Source organism: Zalophus californianus, chromosome 3, assembly GCF_009762305.2.
Source record: "Zalophus californianus isolate mZalCal1 chromosome 3, mZalCal1.pri.v2, whole genome shotgun sequence".
Lineage (NCBI taxonomy): Eukaryota > Metazoa > Chordata > Mammalia > Carnivora > Otariidae > Zalophus > Zalophus californianus.
Window position 1 is genome coordinate 156,331,875 of NC_045597.1, and position 26,257 is coordinate 156,358,131.

Consider the following 26,257-nt stretch of genomic DNA (forward strand, 5'->3'; position numbering starts at 1 on the left):
CAAAATGGATGAAAGACCTAAATGTGAGACAGGAATCCAACAAAATCCTTGAGGAAAACACAGGCAGGAACCTCTTCGGCCTCAGCTGCAGCAACTTCTTCCTAGAAACATCACCAAAAGCAAGGGAAACAAGGGCAAAAATGAACTTTTATCTTGACTTCATCAAGATAAAAAGTTTTTGCACAGCAAAAGAAACAGTCAACAAAACCAAAAGACAACTGACAGAATGGGAGAAGATATTTGCAAATGACATATCAGATAAAGGGCTAGTATCTAAAATCTATAAAGAACTCATCAAACTCAACACCCAAAGAACAAATAATCTAATCAAGAAATGAACAGAAGACACGAACAGACATTTCTGCAAAGAAGACATCCAAATGGCCAACAGACACATGAAAAAGTGCTCAACATCGCTCGGCATCAGGGAAATCCAAATCAAAACCTCAATGAGATACCACCTCACACCGGTCAGAATGGCTAAAATTAACAAGTCAGGAAACGACAGATGTTGGCGAGGATGCAGAGAAAGGGGAACCCTCCTACACTGTTGGTGAGAATGCAAGCAGGTGCAGCCACTCTGGAAAACAGTATGGAGGCTCCTCAAAAAGTTGAAAATAGAGCTACTCTACGACCCGGCAACTGCACTACTGGGTATTTACCCCAAAGATACAAATATAGTGATCCAAAGGGGCACATGCACCCCAATGTTTATAGCAGCAACGTCCACAATAGCCAAACTATGGAAAGAGCCTAGATGTCCAACAACAGATGAATGGATAAAGAAGATGTGGTGTGTGTGTGTGTGTGTGTGTGTGTGTGTGTGTATAGAATACTACACAGCCACGAAAAAATGAAATCTTGCCATTTGCAATGACGTGGATGGAACTAGAGGATATTATGCTAAGCAATAAGTCAATCAGAGAAAGGCAAGAATCATATGATCTCACTGATATGAGGAATTTGAGAAACAAGAGAGAGGATCATAGGGGAAGGGAGGGAAAAATGAAACAAGATGAAACCGGAGAGGGAGACAAACCATAAGAGACTCTTAATCTCAGGAAACAAACTGAGGGTTGCTGGAGCGGAGGAGGGGGAGGGATGGGGTGGCTGGGTGATGGACATTGGGGAGGGTATGCGCTAGGGTGAGCACTGTGAATTGTGTAAGAATGATGAATCACAGACCTGTACCCCTGAAACAAATAATACATTATATGTTAATAAAAATTTTTTAAATTAATTTATTTAATAGTATATAATATGAGCAACATCTTGACCACATTAGAAGTGCTACCATTAACAATACATAATTTTTTATCAAGGAACAGTCAAGGTCCATTGATAATTTTATTCCTATTTGAAAAATGTGTTTATACATATTTTCTTGCTTTCCTCAATGTTAATATATATTTATAAACACACATATATTTTAAACAGTTGTATCTCAAGAAAAAGGGAAGAAAATCAAGGAAAAACACAAAGAATTATTATGATTTGCAGGTTGAAGGGGAGGTGAATCTGGTTATCAAATGGTCACTGCTGGGGCGCCTGGGTGGCTTAGTCGCTTAAGTGTGTGCCTTCGGCTCAGGTCGCGATCCCAGGGTTCTGGGATGGAGCCCGGGGTCAGGCTCCCGGCTCAGCAGTGAGTCTGCTTCTCCCTTTTCCTCTGCCCCTCCCCTTCCCCTGCTCATGTGCGCATGCGCGCAGACATGTAGGCTCTCTCCATCTCAAACAAATAAATAAGATCTTTAAAGAGAAGGTCACTGCTGTCCTGGGGATTGATAATTTCTGAGGCTGGTTAAACGACCTAAGATCTCAGTAGCAGATCTAAGGGTATCATTGGGGTTCACCCAAACCTCATGATGCAATGGAACTGCTGGTGGAGGAGCTTCCTTAGAGGCACCTATTTTCCTTGCCGTCCAGCCTCTGGTGCCAGGGGAGAAATGAATTTATCAATCAGGAAGCTTTGGGGAAAGCAGTAGATGTCTTTCTATTTCAAGATTCAAAGGCAATGGACCTTACCTCCAGTAAAGAGTAGGTTTCTCGATCATTTCTCTCTCTCACCTTGACTTCATCGGCAAAGTCATCCATAAAACAGTCTATCAGATTCATTAAGGATCGGACTAAGTTTGTATCTGAAGTAGGAGATAATTCCTGAAAAATCAAGGGGGAAAGTGTCTAAAACAAATTAACTTAAATTAGGCACTAATTAAAATAGCATCGACTAATACTTATTGAATTTACTTAGTCCTCATAGCCATAGTACCTATGAAAAGGCACTATTATACTTCTCATTTTGCATTTGGGAAAACTGAGGCACAGATCAATTCCCTAGTCTATCGTGTGGTACCACTGGATGTCCTGTCCCATGGATGCACTCTTGAACCACTCCTCCACTGATTCCCCAAATCAAAAAGTTTACTTTTACATGGTCAGTTGTATTCATCAATGACCTAGAATCTATCTTTATACCGATTTTGTAAATCAAAACACTAAAAAAAAAAATCTTTCAGAGAATTAAATGAATGTGTTTCCAAACTTATTTTATACATCTTTACAGCAGTCCTCGTAGTAAACTCATTCCTATGAAATAAATTTGCAAGTCTTGAAGAGCACAAAATGTTCCCAGAGTGCTGTAAACACCATGCACTTTACTTTTTTGGGTCTCACCCTGGCAGTTTATAAAATAAATGCAATAGTGTGTACGGCTCCTAGCACCGTGCACCACATACAGCAAGTTCTCCACAAATATGTGTCTTCTTCCCTCCAATCTTGAGTGGTATCGCTTCGTGGTTAACACGTAAGTATTAACTCTCTGAAATGGACTCTGAAGTTTAGAAGCAGCAGACTTCATCTTTAGCCACTGTCCCAGTAGAAACAGGCAGAAATGACAGCGGAGTTTCTACAGATGGGACTAAGTATGATTGACACAAGACTAAAATACAAAATAAGACACTTACTACTGTATAGTAACTAAGAGGAATCCAAAATTTGAAAGGACAAAAGGGCAGAGTACATTTTATTTATTTTATTTTTTTTAGTTTTTTTTTAATTTTTATTTTATTATGTTATGTTAGTCACCATACATCATTAGTTTTTGATGTCGTGATCCACGATTCATTGTTTTCACGTAACACCATTTTAGAAGCTCATATTAAAAGTGTGTTTTCTCTTTTGCTGCCAAAAAGATAGTTATTATATGGAAAATTCATATATTCATAAGACCTACATTCTCTGACAATGTAGGGGTTGGGGAGGGCACCTATAGCTTATTTTCCAAGTTTAACTGTTTTTGAAACATGATTAGTTCACATCTTCAACACATTTCATGTTTGTTTGGTTTTTAAATTTTTTAACAGCTGCTTTGAAAGAGCAGCGTACCCCAGTATTGTGGCCAGTCGCTCCCACATTCAGCCAACTGCCCTGGAGCAACCTTGTCTCTTCCCTGAAAGCACTTGGGCCATGTCCTTCTCCCCATGATCTTCTCGATTGCCAAATCCAAGGGACACGTGCCACTCCTTTTCTGCCCTGACCTCTTAGTGGTTTTGGTAATACCGACTATTTGCTTCCTAAAAGGCTCTCCTCCCTGAAATTGCAGCTACAGCTACACCCGGGATTCTATTCTTTGCTCTTTTATCTTTTCTCCTCTTTAGGTAATATCCACTGGCATGATTTTAAATTCTGCTTTCCATATCTGTACCTTGAACCCAACTTGTGCCTTAAGCTTTTCTATTCTATTTCCAACGGCAGGAGAAATACCAGCCCTGTGTCCCTCTATTTGTTCCAGGGCTAAAGTCATCCTAAAAGACCTTTGGCTGATATCTCCCAGAGCAGAAATTAAGCATACTTTCTCTACAATTTCCAGCTGGGGAGGGTTTAAGAGCCTGGCTGGAACTTGATCAACTCTCAGAGCCAAGAGATTTCCATTCATGCTGTCCTTTCTCCCCATTGTATCCTTTCCCCCTGCACCAATCCCCAGGATACACTGAAAGAAGGAAAAATGGATTTGGACTTCTTTCAGTCTTCTACCGGGGACTGACTTTCCTCCCTGAATCCCAGTTTTTTAGCCAATAACAGTCATCTCTAAACAAGTAGATGCACTTGTGCTAAATAGAGTGGCTTCCTCATTTAGCCTGCCTGAAGCAATAACGTGTTCCTCCATTATTACCCACTATCTAATTCCTTAGATGTCATAAATGAATTACTTTTAAAAAATTGGCCTTTTGCTGATTATAAAATAATATATATTTATTCTAGGAACTTTGAAAAACAAAGAAAATTATAAAAATGAAAACTAAAATATAATAGTCCCTAAGAAATGAGAGATAACATTCTAGGATATTTTTACCCAGATGTGGTTAGGTGGACTTTTAAGATTTTTTTTTTTTTTTAAGGAGGAAATAGATTAGCATCCATACATTTTCTCAAACCCTAAAATGCCTCATTAACTTTTTTTTTTTTGGAGAGTAAGTATATAAATTAAAATCTTTTTACTTTAATCAGGTAAGTTTTTAGTTAAGCCTGTTAAATTATTTTAGTATCTGAGAGTTGACATTAACAATACATATTAAAATGAATATATTTGGCTGATTTGGATTTTCCATTTAAGTCTTAAAATTCTCATCCCTCTTACCTTCGCATGCTTTCTAATAAATTCAATGGAAACTGGGACCATTCTGTCAAACAAGCCAACTATAAATTCTTTCTGAATAAGACTAATTGCAGCAGGTAGAAGATTTATCCAAGACAACATTAGTGGTCTCCAGCCTAACATGTGAGGCTCCATGTAAATCATACCACATCTGGAAACCTGGAAAAAGAAAAATTGTTTACCATCAAGGTAATGCTTCTATAAGAAATATGACTTGGTACATCTGTTTCTTATAACCCTCAGAAAATTCTTTTTAAAAAAGAATATTTTATGTAACTTCATGATCTATATTTTTGTCTATAACTTTACCAATGGTTTTAGATAAAGAGGAAAAAATCCCTGACTCTTAAATTTGTCAAGGTAAGTCAAAAGATATGCCTGTTCTTAAAGAATTGGAGTACTATTAAAATGAATTCTACTAATTTTTTCCATTCAAAGTCAAAATTACTAAGAAAAGCATTTATAGCATTTCAAATTTATAAGCAGATGTCAAAATTGAGAACTTACAGTAGCAGGAGAAGCGACTTCCAAATCCATTGGTTCGAAAATAAGATTCATTTGTGGTGACATCTGAATAATCTCCCCACTCATCAGACACAGCTTTTTGTTATCATCCAGCACCGTATTCATATTCTCAATCCACACTGCATCTACTGGTCCATCGAAAATTAGCCATTTCCTATCTGGTGTCTGGTTTATGCATATGATGAATAAAGGGCAAAAATTAATAGTGATAATGTAAGGAAACAGTCCAATAATGTTTCACAATTTAAAAATGTAACTCTTAAAATTAATTTCATGATGAAAATTTAACGGCATCTTTTGAATAAAGTGTGTGCATGCGTGTGGAGAGAGAGTCACTGAAGAAACCTATATGTGCCATGGACGAGACAGAAATATAACATCTTTTCTCAAAATCCCATCTTTTCCAATGTTTCTGGACTCACATATAACACATTTTAGAAAGTATTATGAGAAAAAAATATAATTGCCAGGGAAAACAGTTTTCATTGAATTATCTGATTCTATGTGGTATTATGTTCATACAGATTTAGCACTCTTGGGTGCTAAATCAAGTTTTTTCTTCCCTCCGCTGAATGAATTCACATGTACACACCCTCTTGGGTTGAATGGTTTCATGATGATACAGGAAATTAATATAAGATTCAGTCTAACAGTGATAAATATGACAATATTTGCACATTGTCTGAACTATAGTAAATGTTCAACAAATATTAAGGAGTGGCCAGGTAGTCCCTGGAGAGTACAAAAGCTGATTCTCCTTTCCAGATCTTATGAATCCACTTTTTTGGGCACACAGACAATGCCCTGGCTCACTTGCAGCAATTATGAATTCAAGTTGAAGTGGTGAGGGATTTGAATCCATCCTAACACCTTCTCAGGCCCTGTAGCCAACTGCTTTAATCTACAAGACAGCGGACCCGTCATAGACTCAGGCTGCCCCACACCACACTCAAAAGCCAGCTCTGGCCATGCTCAGGAAGCAAGGAAGAGCTCATACCTCGGGTATCACCTCAAGATCAACTTTCCCTTGCACTGTTGGCTTCCCATGCCTGCTAATCTCCACTTTGGGCAACACGGCCATCTAACAGCGAGATGCTGGGCTCTACAGTCTGAAGGACCTCACTTTTCATTTGGCTTTACGACTTACCAGCTGTGTGACTTTAGGTCAGCTCCTTAACCTGAGACTGAGTATTTATGGGGCAAAATGTCCTGGAAAATGTAATGTATGCAATGTAACTGAGTATAAAATAAGAGGTATCTCATAATTATTTCTGTATAAATAATGTGACTACATACATTATCTAGAGATGTCATGTGTTAATCTGGGCCAGAGGGCATCCATTGAAAAAAGAAAGAACCTGAGAAGTTATATCAATGATCTCACACCTCCATCTGCCTCACAGTTACTTTTATCCTTGAAATTACTAGTAAAGCCTGATACTGGGCAAGATCTCTGCCCCATGAAAGCCAATTCTTATGTTACTTATTGTCCGAGGTCCTTGAGCCATTAAAAGCAGGGTTGAGTTTTGACATTTTTCTATTATTACACCGACGAAAGAGTCATGATCAGCTGGGTCCTTAAGTGGATAAAGAGCACCAAAGTCAGGACACATGGTAGGCAGAATAAAGGAAACTTTTATTTTAAAAAGATTTAATAAATTAAATGTCTCTAGCCTAGGCCCCTTCTCCTTTTTTTTAAGATTTTATTTGAGAGAGACAGAGAGAATGAGTGGGGGAGAGGCCAAGGGAGAGGGAGAAGCAGACCCCTGGCTGAGCAGGGAGCCCGATGTGGGGCTTGATCCCAGGACTCTGAGATCATGACCTGAGCTGAAGGTAGAAGCCCAACTGACTGAGCCACCCAGGCATCTCCCCCTTCTCTTTTAAGACCAGACTTAGCAAGCTGTCTCCCATTTGATCACACTCTGTGCGCACCCTGCTAACCTACAGCAATCAAGTTAACACTCAGTGGTCTGTGGACTTCTTCCCGTAAGAGCAGGCAACAGCCATCAGTAGAATAAGCCAGGAGGAGGTTAGTGCCCGTTATTCACAATAGTCAGCGGCTGGCACACAGGCAGCCCATTCTCTTCCTAACACAGTAGGGCCAAGTGTTAGAACTTCGCAGCATTGTTTTATAAAGGTCTGCAATTTCTTGTCTAAAAATTGGAGCATGCCTAACAATTAGTGGGTATGACTGAGACAGCAGCCCAAAAGGTGGGCGATGGAAGAACATTGCTGAAGGAGGCAAAGGTTCACATTATTCAATGTTCTCCTTCCTCTATCCTATAACCAGAAAAAAAAGAGAGCCAGGAGTGCTTTTCCCTACCCTTGTTTCTCCTGCTGTCTCCTCTCTGTGTACCAAGGCAAAGGCTCTGGCCAGCCCGGCCTCTGGCATCTCTGTAGGTGCTAACAATGCTCCTCACGGAAACACTGCTGGACCACCCAGGATTGTGTTTTAAATAAATACCTGGGACTAGAAACATGTTTGTCTGAAACAACTGGAAAACAAATCAGAAATGCATCGCAAGGAACTATGATGGTCTTTCTGAATGTGCACGCTCAAGTGCTAGTGCTTACCGTTGAAGTAGCAAATGCTCTGAAGCTGACAGCGAGGACACCATCGGACCACTCATGTGAGACCACGTCAAACTGTCCATACAGCTGACCCATGGTGACAGACTTGGGGTTTAGAACAGTGATTTGAACCTTGTTCTCTTCCATTAACCCCTTAATGGGAAAAAAAAAACCCACATTCAGTTAGAAGGATGTTGTCTTTATACATAAAAAAACATGAGTGGATATGTAGAAAATCCTAGACTACGCCAAAGAAGTACCAGAAGCAAGGAGTGCAAAGCATACAAAGTCGATATGTAAAGATTGGTTGTATTTTCTATACAGGGCAGATGAACAACTAAAAAAAAATAAAATTTTACAAATACCATTCACAATAGTATTTAAAACTCATGAAATAATAATAAATTAGCAAATGATGTGAAAGAACTATAAACCTAAAACTACAAAAGGAGAGTTGGCAATTTGTTTTTTTTTTTTTTTTTTTTTGTAAAGGGTCTGATAGTAACTATTATAGGCTCTTCGGGTTACATATAGTTGGTCACATATTCTTCTCCGTTTCTCTTTCTTTTCTTTGTTTTTTTTTTTTTCATTTTGTTTTGTTTTTTTTTATAAACCTTAAAAAATGTTACCACCATTCTCAGTTCTCTGGCATTAGAAAAATAGGTTTGAAGCCAAAGCTGGCCTATAGGCTGTAACTGGCTGACTCATGCTACCAGACATTCTCTGAAAGAAAATTAAAAGATCTAAATACAGGGGACTATGTTCCATTCTCACAGAATTGAAAAGTTAATATTCATAAGTTGTCAATTTTGACCAGAACCTTGAAATCTGGTGTGGGAATTATACAAAAGATGTTAACACCCTTAGGGCATGCAATTTTATGTTTTTAATTAATAGACGTTATTTTCTTAGAGTAGCTTTAGGTTTAAAGAGAAATTGAGTGGAAAGTACAGAGTTTCACATATACTCCCTCTGCCCCCCAATCCCCCTACCATTTCCCCTACTATTATAGACTTGCATTGGGGTGGTATATTATTATGAATGATGAACTGATATTGATACATTTTATTTTTTTGAAAGATTTTATTTATTTATTTGACAGAGAGAGAACAAGAGAGGGAACACAAGCAGGAGGAGTGGGAGAGGGAGAAGAAAACTCCCCCCACTGAGCAGGGAGCCCGATGCAGGGCTCGATCCTAGGACCCCAGGATCACAACCTGAACTGAAGGCAGACGCTTAATGACTGAGCCACCCAGGTGCCCCTATACATTATAATTTTTTTAAAGATTTATTTATTTGAGAGAGAGAGAGAAAAAAACGCATGAGTGGGAGGGGCAGAGGGAGAATCTCAAGCAGACTCCACAGTGAGAGTGGAGCCCGACTCGGGCTCAATCTCACGACTCTGAGATCACGACCTGAGCTGAAACCAAGAGTCAGATGCTTAACTGACTGCACTGCCCAGGTGTCCCTGATACATTATTAACTAAAGTCCATGGTTGACATTAAGGGTCACTCTTGTGATGTACATTCTACAGGTTCTGCCAAATGCATAATGGCACATATCCATCATTACAGTATCATATACAGAATAGTTTCACGGCCCTAAAATCCCCTGTGCTCTCTTATTTGTCATCATTTCTATATATAACATAACAAGTAAAACTCTTCCCAACACTGCCTTTTGCCCACCACCCCTGGGGCACAAACTACCGAACTCAAGAAAAGATGTGGAATAACAACACTAAACAGTAAAACAAGCTCGAGGTCTTCACGTTGTTCTCTGTGCCCACCAGAGGGATAACAACGCATCATCCTACATCGAGAAGTATGGGAAAGCCCCACCCTCTTAGAGGAAGCTGTTGCCACTAAAGCAAGATTTTTGTCCCCAGAATGCAGCAAGGCCAGTGAGACTTCACAATCAAGATATCATGATCACAAATCTCATTTGGCTACAAACAATGAAATATGTGAAGCAAAAATTATTCAAAATACAAAAAGTAGACAAGTGCAGTATTAGTTGGAGAATTAAAAATAGCCTCGTTCCTTTAGCATGTCAAAGTAGACCAAACTGTGATGTGTAAGATGGGAATTGTGAGTAATACAAGCATTTATTGCATTTGTGTGCACATGTATGTGTTATATAACACAAAACACACTTTCACTCCAGTACCACAAGCACCCAATCACAGAAGTTTACATTATTAATCTAATCACCCAGAAACATGAAAAACACTCTCTTGAAAGTATGAAAAGAAAGCTTTCAGTCTTCTCATGTTTTCAGATTTTTTCTACAACATGTGTTACCTTCATAAATAAAATCTTGAAAAGAAATAAAAGGTTGACCGGCAAACCTATGATAGATCCTTCATACGCTAAACTTCATAATTGTTTCATGTTACCTTTTTAGTAGTATTTTCCTTTTGACCCATTTTTTTCCATGATTTTAAGTTGCTACATTAAAGTGTCTTTTAAAATCACTATACATTCTATCTTGCACAAAGCTGATTATGAATAAATCAATGCATTAATAACACACTCACCTTTTCACATATGTCATTTAGTGCTCCAGCTAAGACGCGGTATGCACTGGTTTTTCCTCCAAACGGTTCCCCAACGATCATAAAACCATGACGCACAATCATCATTTCATATATTTGAAGTATCTTCTCAGAAAAGAATCTGGTCATTTGCAAATTCATGGATTCACAGTTGTCTTTGATAGCTGCTAGCAAATCATTATAATCTGGTTTTGGTAATTTCACACCAGGAAACAAATCTGAAGTGATTCCCTGATGATAGATGATTTGGGGATTTATATTACACATCTGATAGCCTCTCTCTCTCTCTCTCTCTCTCCCCCCCCCAACACACACACACATAAACGTGATAAAAGTCCTCCCATCCTCATATTTAATAATGATGGAAATAGAGCCATTAAATAGTTCAACAGTATTTTTAACAGCTTTATAGAGGTATGACTGACATACAATGAACTATATATATTTAAAGTATTACAAATTCAATAAGTGGAGTCATCAACTCAATCAAGATAATCAACCTATCACTCCCAGAAGTCACCTTGTGACCGTTTGTAATCCTCCTTCTCTACTCTCTTTGCCACCTCCCACCTCCATCACCAGGAAACCACTAATTTGCTTTGTGTTACTATTTTTTATTTGCATTGTCTGGAATTTAATATAGATGAAGTTACACATTATGGGTACTACTTTTTTCTGACTTCTTTTTACTTAGTGTAAATATTTGGAGATTCCCATATGTGACATCATGTATTAATAGTTCAATGCATACAAGTATTACATTTAAATCCATTCCCCTGTTGATGGATACTTTGTTTCCAGTTTGGAGCTATTGCAAACAAAACTGCTATGAACACTTATATACAACTCTTTGTATGGACAAATGCTTTCATTTCTCTTAGTTGAATATTGAAGAGTGGAAAACCTGGATAATATGGTGGTTATGTGTTTAATATTTTAAGAAACTATCTGCTTTCCAAAGTGGTTGTATTATTGTACATTCATTCCAGCAGGGTATAACACTTTTAATATTTGGTATGGTCAGTCTTTTTAATTTTATCCACACTAATAGGTATGTCACAGTATCTTACTGTGGCTTCAATGTGCATTTCCTGATGACTAATGTTTTTGCATGTGCTTATTTGCTTTATGTATATGTCCTTTGTGAAGTGCCTGTTCAAATCTTTTGCCTATTTTTAATTGGTTTATTTTCTTAATGGTAAGTTTTGACCATTCTTTAAATATTCTGTACACAAGTCCTTCATCATATATCTAATTTGCAGATATTTTTTCCTACTCTGCAACTTGTCTTTCATCCTCTTACCAATGTCTCTCAAAGAGTGAACTTTTTAAGTTTTGGTGAGTCTATTTTATCAATTTATTGTTTTATGCATTGTGCTTTTGATGCTGTGTTTAAGAAATTTTTGCCTAACCCAACATCACAAGAGATTTCTCCCGTTTTCTTCTAGAAATTTTTACAATTTTACAATACTTTTAAAAAGTTAGACAAATATGACCTTATTTTAAGGCTTATTATAAAGACAGTTTCATGTTGTATAACAATAGACAAATATACCAATGGAATGGAATGGCGAGCCCAGAAAGTGACCCACACACATTTGAACAACTCATTCTCAACAAAGGCACAAAAACAATTTGGTAGAGAAAAGATAAAAAGATAGAATGCCTGGATTGTCAAAACAATGAACTTTAATCCACACCTCAGTATCACATACAAAAATTAGTTCAAAGGTATTTTAATCATTGTGGTGGCTAGGATTTTAATCAGCTTTGTGTCCCTCAAAGATTCATGCCCATAGAAAAACCTCAAAATGTAATCTCATTTGGAAATAGGATCTTTGCAGATATAATCAGATAAATTAAGATGATGTTATCCTGGGCCTCAAATCCAATGACTGGTGTCTTCATAACAGAAAGGAGAAGATTCAAACACAGATACACCTAGGGAAGGCCATGTAATGATGGAGGTAGAGATCAGAGTGATGCCAACCCACACCAGGAAATGTCAAGGATTGCCAATAGTCATCAGAAGCTAAGAAGAGGCAAAGGAGTCTTTCCTAGAGCCTTGATTTCAGATGTCTTCCCTCTAGAACTTTGAGAGAATATCTTTCTATTGTCTTAAGCCACCAAGTTGTGGTACTTTGTTATGGCAGCTTTAGGAAACTGATAAAATCATATCATGTATGATTGGAAAGAATTAGGATTCCATACTTAGTGTATAGGAATATATAAAGTTGATTGCAAGTTCTAAGAAACATACCTTTATAAACTGTTCAGGCTATTTTATAAGTATTATAGCAAACCTATGTAAGAAATAGGACTTATTTTCACTCTGAAGGTAAAAGTAAAAATTCAGAAGTGCTTCATGTGAAAACATACATTTGACCTATACTTGAGAATTGATGAATTCTGAGTTTAATTGCCCCTATATTTAATCCTTCAAATGCTGTTATGGAGAAACTGATCTTAGTTTATCAAAGCAATGTTTCCGTGAGATAAAGAGGAGGAAAATACAATGCAGCTCAGTGGTTAAGAGCACTCTGCAGCCTGACTACATGGTTGAAATCCCCACTCACTCATGTACTAGCCATAAATCAAAGCTAATTACCTTTGCCTTAGTTAAATGATCTGTAAAACAGGGATAATGATAGCACCTGACCTACTGGGTCATTATGAGCGTTAAATAAGTTACTATTTGCAAAGCTCTTAGAAGAGTGTCTGATACATAGTAAGTGCATAGTATTTGGTAAATAAACAAACATATCTTCTCATATTGTTCAAATTGTTTTTGGTTGACCTTGAATGAAGGAGACCACTCAAGAACATCTTTGGTATCCAGTGGTTCTCAACCAAAACCAGTTCCCCTGACTCTCCTGCCTGGTAGAGAGTCAAAAATATGTGGAATTGTCTGGTTGTCACAACAGAAGAGATCTATCAACACTGGGGTGAGGGTGGGGGGCAAGGATGCCTAATGTTCTACAGTGTATGGGATGGTCTCACAACAAGGAACTGTCCTAATTCGAAGTGACAGTTATGCTCCATTTTTGAGATATTGCTCAATAAATGTTCACTGGATGAATACACAACTGCTTGAGAATACATCTGGTGAGGTATATTTCCACTGTATAAAAATAGAGTCTTTACTCTTGAAAAATTTGTCCAGTATCCTAGTACCAAAGAAACTGAGGAAAAATGTTAGGAAGAAAATTTGAACCTATTCCTCATAGAGTCACTCTGTATTTATGCTGCCAGCTCTAAGTACTGGAAAGATCCTTTGGAATGATGAAACATGGTTACTATGGAGAGTGGATGACAATGGGCCACACCACATTGGCAGTGTCACCCCTCCCCATCCCCATAACATCATACCACTTCAGTCCTTACATGTTGGAAGCTAACTGCCTGTACTTTAAGGCAGCACATATTAGTGCAACATCTAACACTTGCTGGGAGCCCATGGCCCCCCCAATTCCTTCTAACTGAGACAGAGAAAAGGAAAAGAATGACATCAAATGATAATATGAAAACCTTAACCATTATTCTAATATTTCTTCTCAATTAATAGTCTAATCTTAAATATAACTAGATAATTAAACTTAGTTCTTCCTTTAAATAATCCTGAAAAACATCAATTTCATAAAAGCCATTTTACGCTTTTAAAGGAATTAAGCTTATTATTTTTTTAAAAAGATTTTATTTGTCAGAGAAAGAGAGCACAAGCAGAGGGAGCTGCAAGCAGAGGCAGAAGCAGGGTCCCCACTGAGCAAGGAGCCCAATGTAGGACTCGATCCCAGGACCCCGGGATCATGACCTGAGCCAAAGGCAGACGCTTAACCAACTGAGCCACCCAGGCATCCCAAGAAATTAAGCTTTTTAAAAAAAATTTCTTCAATTATTAATTTAACAAACATTTGCCAAGTACCTTTTCTGTGCAAAGGATTCAGTGGTGTGTTAGACCCATTATTTTCCTTCATGGAGCCTACATTCTAGTGCAATTTATCAGCAAACATATTTCATAACTTTTGTGTGATTATTTACATTGCATAAACAAAAAGTACTATTTAAAAATCCCAACTTCTTGGGCACCTGGGTGGCTCAGTTGGTTAAGCGACTGCCTTTGGCTCAGGTCATGATTCTGGAGTCCCAGGATCGAGTCCGCATCGGGCTCCTTGCTCAGCAGGGAGTCTGCTTCTCCCTCTGACCCTCCCCCCTCTCATGCTCTCTCTCTCTCTCATTCTTTCTCTTAAATAAATAAATAAATAAATAAAATATTAAAAATCCCAACTTCTTGAAAGTCATCTGAAGCAACAGAGCTAAACACACTTCAAGTACAACATGGAATGATCTATGTTTCTCTGCGCCATATCATTATTTTCTGTAGAAGTTTCTCATAGCGAGTTGTAAACTTGGACATTTGATAAATACATTATTATAAAAATTCTGATACACCAGAATAATAAATATCCTTACCTCAAAGAGTGGTAAATCATGGGACAAAAATTTTGGCAGATTTACATCAATAATAGATCTAAGCAGCAAAATTTCTTCATTTTCATTTGGATATTTCAGCTAAAAGAAAATACACTCATGATGAAATCTCCATCCACTAAGTGCACCCCCTACATATTCACACACACACATGTGTGCACGCATACACACACAGGCCCCAAAGACAATTTAAACCCACATAAAACTGTTCTCATTTATTTTCATTTAATTGGATTGTTACTAATTTTAGAGGTTGAAAAAATTCCCAAACACTTGTGGTAATCTCAAAGTTTACTAAAAACCTGGTTGAACTCTGAACGTGTTGTTAGGCCCATAATAAGGTTTGCAGAGTTCACAAAAATATGAACTCCAAATTATTTCTCCCAACTTCAGTACTTTATTCAACATCTCACTCCAAAGTTTCTCCTATTATCATGCATTTAATTTTACAGAACCCTCTTCCTTTCCTCTAGAATCTTTCTGCCTAATAAATTCCATGTTCCAACTGGCTTTACCCTTACAAAGTCAGTGATGCCCAGCAGTCAAGTTCAGAGCACACAATGCCAAAGCTAATCCTGCTCATGTGGACTTTGTCTTTGGATCAGTCTAACCCCTAAATTGTGAGGTGTCAAAAGTCTATTTTGTTATTTGAGAAGCTATTATTTTAAAGCAAATTAAATTGTTTCTTGATATAATAAAAACAAACTTCAAAATATTCAAGCCAACACTTTCAACAATTCTAAATTAGCTTTTGACAAAGAATGAAAGGATTCATTTGCAGGATTCATTTGCTGTGTAACTTTAATAGCTCAATTCCATAGTCAAGATGTCAGTAATAACATACACTAGACAATGCATTATCTTTCCCATTATCTGACCACAGTGTAATCCTGACAACGCCAGGTTAATACAAATTGTTACTTCTAGTTGCATCTGTTTATTGCAAAAAACAATGGTGTGCAGTTATTCTAGGTTAATGTGAAATAGAATATTACCATTATATATCAGAATTCTCAGTAACATTTATTACAGAAGATAAAAATGCATGCCATGGCTCTTAATCATGTAGAATATATTTTAAAATCTTTATCTTCGACAAAACATGAACATGAAAATTTTATAAACTCCAAGGTCACATTTTGCATTTTGTTGTTAAGTATAGCCTACCTTGCTTTGTTTCATAAAGAACTAATGCACAGTTTTAGTTCATGCCTCCACAAAATACTTTCAATGAAAAGTTACATAAGTCTTAAAATATTTGGATTTTTCCATCTATATAGTTATGATTTATACCATTTTAAAATACAAACATTATATTGCAAGTCTATAACTGCTAGTCTACAATAGGCTGTAATTATATAATTACACTAATTGATAATGTTTTGGCACATGTGTATATATTTATTAATTATACATTATTTCCTTTAAAGCTGTACACATTCATATAGACTGAAAGCCTTCAAAATATTTCTCAGCAGCAAGGAATTTCATTCCTTGGTAGTACCTATTTTCATGCATTTAAAATTATGGAACAGAACTCAGTAAGAATTATGTTTTAATTAAGTTTTGAATTAAGTTTTTACAAATCATAAAACTTCCTTTTTTCACATGTGCAAATGATCAACTATTTTTTAGTACAATAGCTGGATTTTTTTCAGTTGATGAAACCAACCAGTTACTGGAATTCTGTGAAGACACAGGGTCCTGAGATTTACGAACAGAAAATTCATGAGTAAGAAATCACTTGAGTTCTCTACCTTCAGATTCCCAGCAGCGGTAAGCACGGACTTCACAGCTCTCATGCCATAGTCATAGTGATGTTGCGAGGACAATTGCTCTGAACACAAGCGGTAGGTAGCCACGATTTTTACCGACAGAGGCCGAGCCATGACAAACCCACAGGAGTACAAGACTATTTCAGCAATCATGGCATAATCAGGCACCATCATTGCTACTGTCCGAAAGAGAGCCTACAGGAGTGCAAGAAAGGTATTTTTGAAAAGACCATTGTAAAGACAACCCTACTGTGCATTTCCTAATGCGTTATGACTATATAGCTTTTCTGCAATAATGTTCAATTACAATGTCCAAATCATATAGATAAAAACAATTTTAAAAACGTGTTTCTTGTAATTGTTATAAATGTCATTAACTTCTGTATCACTATTTTGCCTTAAGTTATGCTTTTAAGAACGTTCATGATACTTAGGTTTTGGGTGAATTATTAATTCACATGCTAAGTATCAATTATGCTCTATTCTTCTTGAGAAGTGACAGGTTATAGGGGAAATATATCTAAGCCTGCTGGGATGTCCAAAAGCTGGGCTTTTCATATGGGCTGGTGAGAAAGTGCATGGTATTGGGAGACCAGGCTTCAAGTGAGGCTCTCTTGGAATAGAATTAATTGTATGCTGTGGGCTAATCAGATAACTCCTAATAACAAGGCTATGTTAGATAAATAAGGTATTTTGAGATATTTTTAACTTTTTGAGTCTGCAGTCACCATGTCAGTCTTTCACCAAGCATAATAAAGAAATAAAAACCGGAAAAAAGCCACAGATAATTATTAATTATGATAAATCAATTTTCCAAATTGTAAAGTTTTTTTTCCCCATGGTATTTTTAAATGTTGTGGGACAAATAAATGATCTGTGATAGCTAAGTAGAAAACTAGACAGATTTTAAAAGAATAAATAAGAAAATTTAAGTTTAGAATGTCAGTATGTGTGAGGACCTACTTCAGTAGCTCATACATTAAGCCAGGACCTTTGTGTACTAAAGATAAAAAAAAAAAATGGCAATTTTTTTAAGTGGGCTCCATGCCCAGCGTGGGGCTTGAACTCACACCCCCAAGATTGAGAGTCACATGCTGTACTGACTGAGATAGCCAGGCGCTCCTAGAAAAATGGCAGTTTTATTCAGATAGTTTATAAATATATTCTGGGAATTCATTGAGTTACCTGAAACACAAGGCAGATAGGAAATAAAATATCTTAAGTGATCTGTTATGACTGTTACAGGTTGAGAATAAAAGATTGGCATCGAGCAAGACTCTTCCAATGTGTTATGTTAATTACTAACTAGAGGCCTTAATACTGCTATTTTATCAATAAGGTTACCATTAAATAAAGAATAAAATGTTAAAAATATATGGCTTGAGCAAATAACTTGAAACAGAGAAGTTTAAGCAAGTGCTCTAAACCACTACATATTTGAGGAAAAGAGAATGCAAGAGAATTACTATACAGATGGTACCTCTTTAAAAGGGTAGGTTCTCAACAACTATTTCTTTCCACAAATAAGAGAAAGAATGAATGAACCAGTCAGTCAGTGGGCCCAGCTAGGTTTGGGTGGTACAGTCTTTCTACAATAGTATCAACTGCTATTAGTTTCAGGTGAACATCCAGGTCTGTGTGGTGTAGGCTTCCCCCTGACCACATCAGATATTTCACAAATTTCTATTCCCATTCCCTCAGCCGTACTAGCAATATGGCCATGGAACATCATGGAACAGAGAGATCAGTGGCCAAGAGAACAAAAAATAGAGTGTGGTAAAGAAATTTCAAGGGTTTATCATGATGTTCCATCTACTAAGAATCCTCCACCAAAGATTTAACATCGATTTCTATTTATCACAGAGAAAAGCATCTTACTCAAAACAATTTTAGGTGAATATTTTAATTCAATGGTTCTCAAACTGTGTGAGAAATACTGATATGATATGGTTTGATTTGGAATGTGCCAGAAATAATTTGTTAGTAATAGCAATAAGTTTAAAGGTACTTTAGTGTTCTTAAAAAAATTTAAGTTCAATTCTGGTTTAACCAATGATGTACTTTCTTGAGTGTAAAAGAAGAATCTAGCTCCAGGTATCATACCAGGGCTTGAATAAATTCTGATACAGGTATCAGAATGTAAGCATTATCCTTCTGGAAAGCTATGCATCAGGTGATTGGCTTTGTGACATTCGAAGATCTGGAACATGCCCATTTTACCATGGCTTCTAACATTCAACTATTCTGAAATGTTTATTGAATATTGATTCTTCAGAATAGTTTTAATATTAAATATAGCTTCTCTAATGTAGCAATGTGCTTAAGAAATTGCTCCACTATGCAGATCTTATCTAGATATACAGGATGTCAAAATGGGACTATCTGCATGATGACATAGGTGTAGGGAGATGGCAGGACAGATGCATTGGGTCCTAATTCCAAGGTTCTTGTAGATCAGGCCAAGAACTTTGAACTTTTTTTCTGTAGGCAAAACAACAAAACCCAATAGCTTTTTAAGTCTGGAAGTTATAGGATCAGATTTCTTCTGAAGACACCAGTAGAATTATAATGGGGAATAAATTATAGTGAATTTTAGTGGAGAAGAGATTGGTGACAAGCGAGCTGTTGCAGTAAGACACACAGGGGAAGAATGAAGAGGGAGGGAAGGAAGGTGCAGCAGTGGGACTAGGCAAGAGCAGCAAGAATTATAAGGCTTTTGTATAATAGGATCCCTGGTTTTGGTGACTGGCTGAATCACTGGGTGAAGAAGAGGGAAGGCTCAAAGATGACTCTGAAGACATTCTCTGGACCTCAGTAAGCTTTTTCTTTTTTTCCCAAGGAATATCTATTTCTTTCTTTTCAGACTGACATTTTTAAAAAATTGTTCCATATATACTTGAAAATAGATGTTCTGTAGCCATTGTAACCAAGAAGACTGCACAGTAGGAAGAACAACAACAAAGCTACCAGAATTTCAGAGCAGTTTTTGGCCTGAAGTAGAAGGAAAATCCATCACCCACAGAACCACAAGGTGGATATTTTGACACTGTTTCAACATGCACAGCACATAAAACTGTGACACAGTCTGCATAGGACATTAACAGACTCAACTTTTTATAACAGTCCCAGCTTTTTATGATTAGCTATTCACAGATTTTTTCCTTTACAAATACTATGTATTCAGACTGATCCTACTGAAGAAAAGAAAAACATGGGTGAACAAAAGAACTGCTACAAAAAGAGTTCTCCAAACGTAAATCACAATGAAAAGTTGCAAAACGCTTCTTAGATAAAAGAGGATTTACCAGTTTTTATTTTTTAATCATACCTTCCTTCACTTAGGCAAAGTATTAAAACATCTCGTCTAATACATAAAAGTACATGGAATGGAAATACCAAAATACTTTGCAGCAATTAGTTGAATTGAAAGTCTCTTCAGTGGAAAAGAAGAATTCCTCAACTAGTCTAAGAAGCTGTCAGTCTAACTATGTGAATAGCAGAAAGGAATATAGGACTGAGAGTCAGAAGACTTGGTTTTGGATCTGCAATTACCATGCATTATTCTTCAACATTGTTCTTTATGCTCTAGCCACAAATGCAATTTATCAGAAAAGGATATAAAATGCCCAAGATATGGGGAAATGTCCTATTTCTCTCTTAATCAAGTTTTTTGGGTTTTTTTTTGTTTGTTTGTTTTTTAGTGAAGAGTCTAGTCTATTCAATTAGCAAAGTGTTTTGCTCTTTTTAGCAGGAAAAAAAAATTAGTGTTGAGTATAAAGGACAATTGAGAATTGATGTGGGCTGGAATTATTTCAACCTCTGTTGGGAGGCAATTTAACAACACAGCTCTCGGTCCTATGACCATACTTAAGGAAATATTTTAAAATAGACAAAAGCCTTAAGTAAAAACTGCCCATTGCAATATTATTTATAATGAAGGAAAACTAAAAGCAACCCAAGTGTCCAACAGTAAGATGCAGTTCGGTAAATTTATTTACAGTTTGAATTATGTTTATAAAGATAGGAAAATGCTCATGTTATAATATTAACCTGGAAAAAAACAACCCAGCATACACAACTGCTGGATTCTACCATTTAAAATTTGCCTTTTAAAAGATATTTAAAACTGAAGGATACAATATAGTAAGCAATAGAATGGGTATCTTTTTCAGTATTTCCTATATTTTCTAACTTTCTATAATTATCAGTTATTAAATATCAGTTTGGAAGTTACATCTGGTTTGCACATTCATTTTCTAAAGGTACACAAAGCTTTAAAAATTATTTTCTAGGGGCACCTGGGTGGCTCAGTCGGTTAAGCATCTGCCTTCAGCTCAGTTCATGATCTCAGGGTCTGGGATCGAGCCCTACATCAGACTCCCAGCTCAGTGGGGGGTCTGCTTCTCCCTCTCCCTCTGCCCCTCCCTCTGCTTGTGCTGTCTCTCTCTCAAATGAATAAATAAAATCTTTAAAAATAAATAAAAATTATTTTCTAAAACAGTTTTCTAAAATACAACGTCCAAAAGCAAATATTTTGCATAAAATTCAAGGAGAGCATGTTCTTTCTTTTTACATATTAACTTTGTAAACTACAGAAAGGAAACAGATGATCTAATTGTCCCTTTTGTACCTTCAGATTATCCGGCAGCTCCGATCGCCCAGCATATCCCGGGTTCATAGTTATAAAGACAGCGCATGTGGGGTCAAGTTTTAACTCAGTTCCTTCAAACACTAGTGTATTGACACCTGCATTAATACCTGTTGGTCATCAAGAATGAAATGACTCAGCAATTCCACATTTAAATGCAACTTGTGCCATCCATTATCTCCCATATTTCTATTGTTTTGACATAATGCAAAGACAAACCAGGCCATTACCTCTTTGGATAGTAAGAATTTGTTGAGCAACCACAGACAGTACTTCCAAATCAATTCTGTTAAACTCATCAAAGCAAGCCCAGGCTCCACAAGATAACAGTCCCTGGGAGAAAAGAGTAATGAAATTTTTCAATTTTATCTGACTGAATATTGCATTGAAATGTTGCATTTTCACCTGATATTTTCAAGGATTTAATAGCCTATCAAGGAAATTGCTTATTCACCTTTATCTTTAAAGACAGTGTATTATTTTTTTATTAGAAATTCATTATTCTGCACGAATAAGGAGTTTGATCAATTGGAAAATTGTCCATTTGATCAATAGCTTTTTATTTTCTGTGTATCTTTTGGCATTTAGATGTATACCTGTAATCTCAAAGCCTTTCTTACTTTTTATGTGCAAGTTGATTGTTTGCTTTTTCTATATGAACTTCATCGAATAGATTGCAATATTTCTCTAAATAAGATGACTTCTGTTGCTAATGAAACTATTTTGTGGTTTGAGCACCTTAATAGTCAACTTACATAGTTTGAGGCTCTAGTTTGCACTTCTAACTCACAGCTACCTCACAAACATGTGCCATTTGGGCATTAAAGAAAACTAGACCACCAGGCTTGAGTAGCTCAGTCCAAATTCAAATTTATTTTTTAAAAAATCAATTTGACATTTATTGAATGCATATTCCATAGATTGTATATATATGTATGTATGTATGTATGTTTCACTGAGTAGCTGTATGAGTAGTTACAGGCATGTATCTTTTATGCAAAGAAACTAAGACCATATCATACAAGATGTTAATTAGTACAAGGCCACAGAGTTAATAGTGGTGAACCTTGGATTTGTACACAGTTCCATCTACTGAACCACACTGGATGAAATGTGAACTCTGTGCATTTCAAAGAATAGCACAATTTCATTAGAGAAGACTATGACTTTTATTTCTACATATAATAAGAGGACTCGAAACCACAGAGAACAAAAAAATACTTAAGAAGTCACATATTCAAATAGTTTTAAGGATTGTGACATTATTAATAAGACCCATGTCTTTTTTATTCTGTACCCTTATTATTCAGCATGAGCCTAACAAAGTATCTTTATAACCAATAAATACTTATCAGTAAGCAACTTTGATACCAAAAGTGTATGAATCTATATCAAGGAATTAAGAAAATCATTATATATATTCAAAAATTCAGTAGTACATACCAGACTTTTCCTTAAATATTTAGGAATATAATGGCTATTCAAACTAAATTACACAGAGACTCTTTTAGACTTATTATCTCTTTCTTAAAGAATCATTACAACAAGGTTGTATATCATTACAGAGTATGACTAAAATGGTAACTGGTCATTCAAATGTTTTCTTGATATGTTATTTATATTTCTGACTTTTAAAATCTTATCCTAATTGTTTCAGCATCACAAATATAGAGACTCTTTAAATTCCAAATCTGTTATAAAATGACCTTGCCCTATATCAGGCAGGGACAGTTTACTGTATAGGGCAGGATTGGTATATTTTTTGTTGTTGTTAGTTTGGTTTTCTTTTTAAATGTTAACTTTTCTCAAGAAATTTTGGAAAATAATTACAGAATCTTTAAAAATAAGAATTACAGAATCTTCACAGAAAAATAGACATAAACAAATAAACAGAACCTATAATCCCAAATGGATAATTCTGTGTTCGACTGTTCCAGCTAACATTTTAAAGAATAACAGCCTGTAGCAACAAAGCACTAAAATGACCAGACATTATAGTTTTATAGACAGGGATGTTACATTTTTAATTCCCCCTTTTGCAATCTTACAGACTCCTAAGAGTGGGAATCTGACTCAGTATAAGAAAAAAACAAGTATTTTAAGTTTGCAAGAAAAGATTAACTAGAGTGTATCTATGAAAGTAAATTACTGAATCATAACTGGTTAATAATAAGAGCTACAGGTTAAAGACTTTAGATTCCCCACGGTCTTTACATGATGTAGTGGTTCTCAAATTTTTAGCTGCCCCAATATACTGAAGGCACAGCACTCATTCCTATCAGCCATACTGACCCATTACAGCAGGCACTGGAGACACAGGTAAAGCTCCTTTCTCTGAAAGGAGAAATAATTCTCTGAAATAACCCTACTTCTCTGGAGAATGGAGACAGAGCTTTAATTTTTACTTAAATTTAAGTAAAATTTTATGCAAGTCTTTTACTTGCATTAAATTATGTTTCATAATAAACTTTCCTCTCTGAGCAGTTATTTTGTAAAGAAATGAGTCAATTCAAACCTTAAAGAATTTTCCTAAAGCCAGATAATCCAACCCATCAGAGCAGTTGAAAACAACACATTGTTTGGCTACTGCTTTTGCTAAATCTTTGGTAGTTTCAGTCTTTCCAGTGCCAGCGGGCCCTTCAGGGGCTCCTCCAAGGTGCAGGTGAAGGGCCCCAAACAAGGTTCTGAAATATAAGAAATAAGCAATCTTTGTAGAATAATGTCATTTTTAATATACATTATGAAAAGAGGAAAAGTTTAAACTGAGAGCCAGATTTTCCACTTCCTCTTCAATAATTTCTTCCTTCCCATGAACTTCTGAAAAATCTGACTGTGCATTACTTTATCTGTTATTATATTTCACTTCTGAAGAGAATCAGAACAAACACACTTGAAATTCAATGCTGACTCTGGTCAATACGGAGAATTCAGCTGATGCTGAACCACCCAATCCCCCTAACTGCAAACATTCGGAAATGCTACATAAAAAAAAAAGTAACTTTTGAAATACGTAGCCATTTTTGAAAGAATGTAAAGGAAATCACCAACGAAGAGGGAATGCAAAGCTGTCAGTAATTAGGTGCTAAAGCTATAGAGGTGCAAATTGTTTTTGGGATCTGCATACAAACACAAGTGTATTTTACAACCACAGAGAAACAGAAAAATTCTTTTTTTCTCTCCTTAAATTTTTTTATTTGAGAGAGAGGTCTAGCAAGGAGGGGTAGGGAGCAGAGGGAGACAGAGAGAAGGTCTTAAGCAGACTCCATGCTGAGCCCGGAGCCCGATGTGAGGCTCAGTCTCACGACCCTGTGATCACGACCTGAACCAAAACCAAGAGATGGACGCTTAACCAACTGTACCACATAGGCGCCCCGAAACAGAAAAATTCTTATACTGCGTAAGGTGAAGAGCTGGAATGCATTCACTTATATAAATCTAGAAGCCTTGAAAACTGACTTATCTCTAAATGGAAACTAAAATTACTCTAGCAACCTACTCGAGAAAGACAAAGAAAGATCAACTACAGAGGAGATAGGAAGCTTACCCTTCATTGCAGCACCCAGTAGAAAGCTTCATGAGGGTAGGGTCCCAATTTCCATTATCCATGGGCACATGAACCCAAACTGAGAAATTAACACTGAAATTTTGTTTTGGACCAGAGAAAACCCTAGAGCCCTTTTAAGAGATAAATGTGAAACTGTTCCACATGGACACCTCCACAGCTGAGAAAATGTAAGATTGCATGGGGAAACAACCCTTACTAAAATGAGCTCATAATTAAAACCAGAGAGAGAGAGAGATCAAAGTTAAGAGTCAGACTTGCAGTGGCAGATGGACAAAGGTGCGGGAGAATTACTATATACTTGGTACTCTGGTATCCTGATGATTTATTTAATGAGATTTTAAATAAAAAGGAATAGACAGTGGTGCCTGGGTGGTACAGTTCGTTAAGCCTCCAACTCTTGGTTTCGGCTCAGGTCAGACCTCAGGGTTGTGAGATTGAGCTCCGCGTCAGGCTCCACACTCAGTGCAGAACCTGCTTGAATTCCTCTCTCTCTCTCTCTCTCTCTCTCTCCCCCCCTCTGTCCCTCCCCCCACCCACTCGTTCTTTCTCTAAAATAAATAAAGAAATCTTAAAAAAAAAAGCAAGAGGCATAAAACTATGAGAAAAAGTCAGTTTCATAAAAGAGGCAACTTGAAATCTAGCAATAAAAAATATAGTTATTGGACTTTTTAAAAAGTTACCAGATTAAATGGCAGAGTAAACAAAGAGAATTATGCACTACAAGATAAATATGAGGAAATCACCCAAGAAGATATCAAAATGGGGAATATAAGAAAAGTTGAGAGACAAAGAAAAAAAAGGAAGAGAATGGGAAAAAGGCAAATTTAAAAAGCAATGGCTGTGGGGCACCTGGGTGGCTCAGTAGGTTAAGAATCCAACTCTTGGTTTCAGCTCAGGTCATGATCTCAGGGTCTGCCTGCTGAGCATGGAGCCTGCTTAAGATTCTCTCTCTCCATCTCCCTGTACCCTTCCTCTCCTCACTCCTCCCCCCAAATAAATAAATAAAAAGTAATGGCTGAGAATTTGCCAGAAATGAAGAAAGATATGAACTGAAAAGTCTCAAGTGGGATAAATAAAAACTCACCCACGTATAGTAGCATTACAGTGAACATCAACAATAAAGAGAAAATCTTAAAAACATGATAGAAAAAAATTACCTACAAAGGAAACATAACAGTCTACTCAGTAGTGGCAATGAATGCCAGGAGAATAAGATCTTTGGAGAGCTGAGGGGAAATTATGCTTCACTTACAGTCCTATACCCAGCTATCCTATCATTTAATAATTGAATGAAGACCAAATTTTGTTTAAAAACAAAGACTGATAGAGTTCACTACGTGCAGAACCTCACTGAAACAATTACTGAAGGATGTTGCCTAGTAAGAAAAATGAAATCAGAAAGAAGGCAAAGGAAGAAGCAATTATGATTTAAGACAATGATAAAGTTTTTGGTAAATGTATATAAACATTAGATGT

General features: G+C 36.6%; 1 protein-coding gene across 3 annotated transcripts in view; it reads right to left on the reverse strand.

The window, feature by feature from the left end:
• The window catches only part of DNAH7 (dynein axonemal heavy chain 7), a 279,675-nt gene that overhangs the window by 158,308 nt on the left and 95,110 nt on the right, over positions 1-26,257 (reverse strand). For all 3 annotated transcript variants that reach the window (XM_027588500.2, XM_027588499.2, XM_027588498.2), the window contains exons 25-34: positions 23,732-23,900; positions 21,447-21,549; positions 21,199-21,326; positions 16,551-16,763; positions 14,776-14,874; positions 10,288-10,536; positions 7,751-7,900; positions 5,159-5,341; positions 4,634-4,810; positions 2,023-2,154 (exon numbers count right to left, since the gene is read on the reverse strand). In XM_027588500.2, the coding sequence (XP_027444301.2) occupies positions 2,023-2,154; positions 4,634-4,810; positions 5,159-5,341; positions 7,751-7,900; positions 10,288-10,536; positions 14,776-14,874; positions 16,551-16,763; positions 21,199-21,326; positions 21,447-21,549; positions 23,732-23,900 (1,603 nt within the window). The remainder of the gene's footprint in view (positions 1-2,022; positions 2,155-4,633; positions 4,811-5,158; positions 5,342-7,750; positions 7,901-10,287; positions 10,537-14,775; positions 14,875-16,550; positions 16,764-21,198; positions 21,327-21,446; positions 21,550-23,731; positions 23,901-26,257) is intronic.